Source organism: Limulus polyphemus, unplaced genomic scaffold, assembly GCF_000517525.1.
Source record: "Limulus polyphemus unplaced genomic scaffold, Limulus_polyphemus-2.1.2 Scaffold3562, whole genome shotgun sequence".
Taxonomy (NCBI): domain Eukaryota; kingdom Metazoa; phylum Arthropoda; class Merostomata; order Xiphosura; family Limulidae; genus Limulus; species Limulus polyphemus.
The window spans coordinates 13468-21559 of NW_013669172.1; the positions used below are offsets into that span (position 1 = coordinate 13468).

Genomic DNA, 8092 nt, shown 5'->3' on the forward strand with positions numbered 1-8092 from the left:
CAATCATGTTGTTTTTGTTGTTTGTTACGTCAAAAATAGGGAATAATATATATTCATCTTGTATAAAAATATATAATCTTTTTCTCTGTGACTTACGTAGTCATCGATAATTTTTGTAGTTGTTTTTTTCTTTTAATGGAATTAAATAATATGGTTATTGTTTCATAACAATATATTTAAGACACGTTTTGTTACCACTAATAGAAGAAACATTTCTGAAGGTAAGTAACTGTTCAAGCTTGTGATCAAACAATTATGAAACTGGTTGTGTCAGTCAATTTTATTTACATAGGTAACCATGAAATGTAAAACTACATTATACACTCGTGATATATAAGCTCTTCATCCTAAATTGAAGAACCAACAAGAAACACGTCACCTGTTATATATATACAAAACCGTAAAGAAAATACAATTGGACAAAACTCAATTTGACGACTTTGGTTGGTTTGTGATGTGTCGACCAAGGAACGGCATACATGGCTTACTATATATAAAGAATGTATTCAACAACAGCAAACGGACGGCATAATTAAAGTGACACATCCTAGTGTATATTCGATCAACATGAACTGCATTTATTTTAATAGTTTCACTTATACATGTATTATTTTCCACAGCTTTGTGGTTATTTCCGAATCTTTCACCTTTATTTACTTAAGCTCAAGTTTAGACCTCTTTTAAATCTTACGCTATACCTGACTCTTTCACCATATTTTACTCCTTATGCTAAAGTTAAATCTTTGACCACATTTTAAATCTTGGGCTATATATGAACCTATGGTCAACTTTAACTTTCAAGCCACCTATGAATATTTGAACACCTTATTTCTTTTATCTATATTAAAATTGTTAAACACTTTTCTATGAATCTTTAAACCGGTTTCAGTCCTTGAACTATATGGCTGAATCCTCTTTTTTCAATCCTTAGATTATGACTGAAGTTTTAAGCCACTGTTATGTTAGAACTCTTCAGTTTAGAGCAAATCACCATCTAAATCATTATCATATGCGTTTTCATTGAGAAACAAAGTCTTTAAACAATTCTCAATGCATTACATTTTGCACGTTTTCTTATACCCTTAGCTATTAAATATTAAACGATAGATTATCCAAAGACTTCACCTCGAGCTCTTATACATTTCTCAGATTTTACATCTTTCAGATCTTTTGTTAACTTTTTTCATAGACCAAGATTTACTTCTTTTCAAATGCAGTATAGTTAGACAACACAAAAACAGGAACCTTTAGAAAGTGTACCCAATTCTTGGATTTAATACTGTATATTCTATATCACAGTTGTTAGACCTTTGAAGGCCATTTTTATTTTTTTAGCCTTAAAAAAAAGTAAAGCATAAACCTTGTAAGATCCCATACAGTTCATGTTCTGATGGTCATAATGTTATCCATCTAGATTGTCCTTCACTAGTAACCAAAGAACTCTAATCAAGAGAACTGGTAAAGGTTCGTTTTTTTTTAAGATTCAATTAACATTAACAAATTTATGATAACTTATTAATACTCATAGAATGGGATTTCTTTGCTGATATTCAAACACATTAGTAGACAACTATAGCAAACCCACACCTATCTCGGTTATTTTGTCCACCAATTATACCTACATTGATGGCCAAGACTGTTCTTTAGAATACGTGTAGGAGCTTGACGTCGCTATTGAGCCACGTGCTGCCTCGGAAGTATTCCGGGACGTTGCAGATAGAGAATTAACGCCACCGGGAGGAAATGGTAACCAGCTCATTGAAGAGGGATACAGCCTGAAGGGGAAAGGTTTGAGTAGCCCAGCAGCAGAGTGCTTGTAGTAGAAATCTAGATTTGAGAGACTGTCTAAAGGCGGATGAGATGAGGAAGGTGTGAGATGAGAGAACCAATATGGCGTTGTCTGTACCATTCTTTGGACAGCTGCATAATTTCCAGCTTCAGCAAGTAACTCCAACCCTACAGCCGTTTGTCTCTTCCATTTGGTTCTGGAAACACACAAAAGACAGCGTCAGTAATTTTCTTATTAAACGTAATCACTCTGGTTTCTAATCTGCTTAACCAATCTTTGCAGAGTCTTTCGTCGTTAAATCAAGACAAGTGTGAATTTCAAATTCGCATCTAAGCCCCATATGCATTTCAAAAATCTTGCCTATATGTTTTGTTTGTTTTTTACGTCACATTGAGAAACAAATTAACCTAAACCAGTTCAATGTGGGGAATATCACCTTATCTATATGAAAATTTGTTTCTTTGTTATTTTTGGCTGGGCTTTCTACAGAACATCGATCGGTGTTGAAACCTCAAAAAGTAAAACGTAAGAGTCTAATTGAACAGTTATTGCGAATTTTAATCGAATAAAAAACAAAAACAAATCCAAAACCATAAATGGGGGAATTTATTCCGGATAGAAGAATACATTTCGTCCAAAGCTGCAGGAGGAAAGTAGCCTTAGTCACCCACCGCCAACTCTTGGACTGGTCTTCATTGATCGAATAATGGAAATTGACTGTCAATATATGTCACCCGGTTGTTAAGTGGTAAATTTGAGGGCTTACAACGCTACAGTTCGGGGTTCTATCTCAGCGGGGAAGACATCACAAATAGCCCATTGTGTAGCTTATCGCTAAAACAAGCAAATCATCATTCTTATAGCGTACACGTGGCCCCAAAATGCAGAGAGCATGTTTTGGGTCAACGGACACAAACCACGAATCTTTGGTTATACGGTAAGAGTAGGCTAGTCTTTAGGGTGAAGTATACCTTAGAATTTTTACCTTATGGCTGTTCTGATTACACACTTTATACAAGTGACGTTTAGATAGAGCTCTTATTTATGCAAATTCCATTAGTTTGATGTAACGCTAAAATCCGGGGTTTGATAGCCATTGTGTATCTTTACACTAAGAAGAACAAAAACAATCATTAGGTTGAAAGGATATAGATTTTTCAGCTTGTAGCAGGTGTCGCAGATCACTGTCACGTGCTTATAAACGTCTGTACTCATGTTACCAAATGTATTCACTTACTTTCACAGATAAGTTACTGGGGTCGCATAAAGGCCAAACTTTGCGAAGTCATGTCAAATTGTAAAGCAAATAAAGTTATACATATAAATATTTTATGTGTAATTAAGAATAAAGTTGTAGGATAATCGAATCAGCCAGGTATTCAAAGTGAGGTCCGAAACGTAACTGAAACGATGCAGAGTTCCAGTCAGTCTCTACAGACAACCTCGTTAGCCTGTACTGTGTAGTCTGAAGTTGCACTCTGTATTTACAAGTTATACGTCACCCGATTCTGTTCTGCTACACTGATTTAGCTGTCGGATTTCCTGTTATACAATCGTACGGCAAAATGTGTTTTACTTCCCAGTAGGGGGCGTAACCTGTCTGATGGAATGATGTGCAGTATACTTGCAGAAATAATAACATAATGCATTGAGTTAATTACAAGCCTTCTGTTTTCGTATACACGTAACACGCCTGATTAATAATTGCATAGTACTTCTAGACACCCCCCCCCCAGTAGCACAACGGTAAGCCTGAAAACTTATAAAGCTAAAAACGGGTTTCGATACCCGTGATGGGCAAGAGCCACAAAAACAACAATAAAACACATAAAAGAATTACTAACCGTCTGTTTTGGTACCAAGTCTTGACTTGTGTATCAGTTAGGTTTAATTTTGAGGCTAGCTCCATGCGGTCCTGAACACTTAGGTACTTCTGTCGTTCGAAGCTTTTTTCTAAAGTTTGCAACTGATGATCAGTGAAAGCAGTTCTGGCCTTTCTCTGCTTTTTAGTCTTAAAGGCACAAGGTGAATCTGAGTTCCTGCTGTTGTTCTGGCCTTCCCCGCCTGATTCTAATGGGAAAAAAAAAAAAAGCCATTCACTTCAAGCAATCGTTCTATAGGTTTTGAGTCTATTGTTCGTTACAAAAATTCACGTTTGTATCACAGGTTAAACTTAATAACCTTCCCAAACCTATAATACACACACATATAGCTTATTCTTTATAGACGTGAGAATAATTGAATTGTTTATATATAAACTTTAATTCAAGGTGGTTTCACTTTAAGATGAATATGCATAAGAAACCTCTAATCCCTTTAACCAAACTTTTCTATATTCATCACTCCTCCTTACTAACCGGTTTCGTAGCATCACAGGCTACTCTGCAGTATAAAAATAAAACAACAACAGGGAACAGGTAAACACGTTTTGAAAAGTAATAAATTTAAGTTTAACATTTATATAAAATATGCAGTTTTTCATTATAAGTTTTAATGTTAAAATATTTCAATTCTGATGTTCATTTAAAGATTCTTTTTAATTAAATTTTGAATTTAAGGGCTAGTAATAAGATAATGTATTTTGTAAACAGATTTGTTTTTAAATTTAAAGAAACATAAACTTAAAAGATTTAAATTGAAAAGCAGCATTTGATTATTTTACAAAAATTTTAAACTTAAATTTATTGCTTTCCAAAACAAGTGTTTAGTTGTTATTTATATAAGTTCACGCTGCCGTTTCAAAGTATTTGTTAAACAGTTCGCCCACTGCGGACTTACAGCACTAGAAACCGAGTTTCGATACCCCTGGTGGGCAGAGCACAGATAGCCCATTATGTAGCTTTATGCTTAACTACAAACAAAACAACACAAAACAAAAATTAAACAGTTCACGTAACTATTACTCACCGTTAAAAACTAATTAATAACCTGGTGCCGAACAACAACTTACAGACTACAAAACGCAGTGCACCTACATAACCTTCAAATTACCGACTGGTTTTCACACCGTTCACTACCGGTTGGTGTCCACGTATTGCATCATATTGAGTAATGTTACGTTTCTGCCAGATACAGCGTTCAGCGCAAAGAACTGATGAAAAACAGTCTAATGAAATCATTAATTTTCTATGTGAAATAAGCAGTGATTAATGGGATTCGTAGCTATACTGGTGGGATTTTTTCTTGTTGTTGTTGTTTAAATTTGATCTGTGACTCGTATACGTTGTTATATAGGGACCTTGTAACAACGGACCCGCATGCAAATTGATGCATAAATAATTTAAAGCTCATGCCCAATTCTGGGTATAATTCTGTGGCTTCTTTACTTTCGCCTGAAATCTACAATCTTTTAGCCAACATGATACACACGTTAAAACTCTCTATTGTTTTGCCGTCTTATAAATTATCGAAAAACTATCAGTTAAGTCTAACACTGGATAATCGCTAGGTCCGCAATAAAAACTACTGTCATTGTCTCTTTTGTTATTACTTAACGATCAGTGTGAATAAATTCACGCTGCTGATTAGTATGTGTGAAATATTGTCATTGCTTATTTTATAACTACTTAACGATTAGCCTGAATAATCACGCTGCTGGTTGATATCCGTGAAAAAAATACTGTCGTTGTTTCTTTCACTTTTACTTAACGCTTAATGTGAATAAAATCGCGATGCTGATTGATATGTGTGAAATACTGTTATTATTTCTGTCATTACTACTTAACGCTTAGTGTGAATAAAATCGCGCTACTGATTGGTATGTGTGAAATATTGTCATTGCTTCTTTCATTACTACTAAACGATTAGCGTGAATAAATTCGCGCTGCTAATTGGTGCGAATATAACATAATTAACGAGTGTCAGTCACATAAGATCTAGCTGAAGGACATCATGAGTACAATGTAGCATGTTTGAGTTCCATTACACATTTGACAACAAGTTAGCTAACCAAAGAGTATAAGACACATCCATCTCCACAACGACTATGAGCTTTATTCTCGCAACGACCTCTGTATGTTAAGAGTTAATCTCGTCATGACACTTAGTACATTTCTCTATCTTTTTTTGCAAGATTTTAAGATATTTGGATCATATTTATCTATTGAAAATGGTTTAATACACGTTTCTGAAGCCTGAAGATTCTAGATCATCTGCACAACAGCACCTTACACCAGTTTCTTGTCAACGCTGGACAGCAGCACGTTACGTCATTTCCTTGTCAACGCATTTAGAGATAAACGACTCAAACCTTCCTTAGGTGGTAAGTGAAATGATCCCCCCATCTCCACTCCTAACCCGAAGAACAACTGACGTTTTATAAAAGGTCAGTCTGCGAACCTCAAACACAAAACAAGGACATCGTCGCCAGAAGCTTTCTCATGGCTCACGGAATGACCTCCCGGTGACCCCGTGACTTCCCGGCAAATTACAGTGTGTTACGAGTATGAAATGCAATTATTGAAGAGGAAGTCTTCAATTAGGCCTGATGGTGTCTTCCAGTACTCAGGCCTGATGGTGTCTTCCACTACTCTCTGCTACTTGTGTTAGCTGACAATGCGAACAGGACACTTTAACCTGGCTCAAAGTTTTCACTGTAATTAATATCAAATTTGAAGGAGTATATATCTTTATAGTAATTGCTTATAATGAGTGTGTTTTTTTTACAGTGGCTAATAGCTTTTTAAGAACTATATCCATATAAATGTTCGTGTGTGTTTATATATATATATATATACATAGTCAAAACTTTACATAGAAATTCTGATCTAGCGCACACAGCATATCTGTGCTAAGTTACAAGCTTGCGATATTTTAATATGTTCTCTATACTCGTGTTTTGCTCTTAACGTATTTTGAAGTGGATATCTCAAACATAATGTTCATAATAACGAATAGTCATAAAATTACCATACCGTCATTCTTCAATCATTTAGTTTCGTCCAATCACTTAGGCATCGTCGTTCAACACCTTGCGGACAACTCAGCAACTTCATAAACACGTTTATACGTCATGTTAATAAATAGTTTAACATAAGTACTCATGATTAAAACCTTAAAATACACATGACACACGTTCAAGTAAATGTTGAACCTATACGTATATATATAGTGTTTGTTTTTAAAACGGCTTAGAATTATTAAAATAACTTTTAATTTTTTAACGAATTTATATGAAAACGCAACTATAGTCAAAACCTGCCACTATAAACTAAGTTATCAGAATCAAACATTATGAGCAACTCCTGACTTTCAGATTTCAGATTCAAGTTCGTCCACGGGTACAACACATTGTACGTGTCTGTAAACTACGGATAACGCATGACTAACAGTCCTCCAAATTTATAGAAGCATTATTAACCCTTATATTGTCCAACGGTTTAGATATCGTTCACTTTTGCATTATATTCGTTAGTTTTACAGCACTTGCTGGCAAACAAACAAAAAACGTGGGATTGCAATATTGGTTGCATGTTTGTTGAACAGCTTACAGTGTGACTCGTATGTTACTGGGAGCCCTGTAAACAAAAGAGTCATGGACCAGCAAGCAGTTTGGAACATAGATACTTTCGAAAGACGTGTTTAAAAACCAGATGGAGTCCATATAGGTAGATCTATTAGGGTTAACTCACTTTGAAATATGTCTAATTGCCGAATATTTTGCGTTTAAAAAACAGTACAGCCTGATTAAAACAAAAACAAAAAAACGGAACATAACCTATACATTTAACATTATACTCAAGATTATTTAGTTCAACATGTATATTAAATACGCCGTTACAACATATTTGTTTAACAACACCATTGACAAACGCAAAAACACTTCAACCTATAATAAACAAAGTAGTCAGCACGTAAAAATAATAATGGCGTCAACACGATTACATAACAGACCCTTTCTCAAAAATCGCAAGTAAGCTATTACCAACAACTTTTCAGTAATAGCCTGTTTAATCAAACGATATCTAACCTACAGTCACATCGGCTTAATTGTATTAAATAAAGACTTTATCATAGGCAGATGTTTTGTGAACGATTTATAATAGCCGATTCAAGTTGCTCTCTCTCTTTTTTTTTCTTCTAGTGTTAACAGTTGCCATTGCAGATAGCTTGTTCACGTTCGGACGACCAGCAAACATGATAATGGTTCGATAGTGACTATTATCTTTTAATGAAGTGTCGACGATCTGGGTAACCATGGAGATTCATTCACCGCGAGTTCCTCCCTCCCAAAATCTCACAGGTAATCTGCCTTACGCTGACCTTCTCGTTTTTACTGACTCGAGGAAGAGAAGAAAACGAGAT

General features: G+C 35.1%; 1 protein-coding gene across 1 annotated transcript in view; it reads right to left on the reverse strand.

Annotated features, from left to right (window-relative positions):
* Window positions 1-329: 329 nt before the first annotated feature.
* LOC106469591 (homeobox protein B-H1-like) overlaps window positions 330-8092 on the reverse strand; it is a 16586-nt gene continuing 8823 nt past the window's right edge. The window contains exons 2-3 of the mRNA XM_013930094.2: window positions 3634-3859; window positions 330-1985 (exon numbers count right to left, since the gene is read on the reverse strand). Of these exons, the coding sequence (XP_013785548.1) occupies window positions 1619-1985; window positions 3634-3859 (593 nt within the window). The 3' untranslated portion in view covers window positions 330-1618. The remainder of the gene's footprint in view (window positions 1986-3633; window positions 3860-8092) is intronic.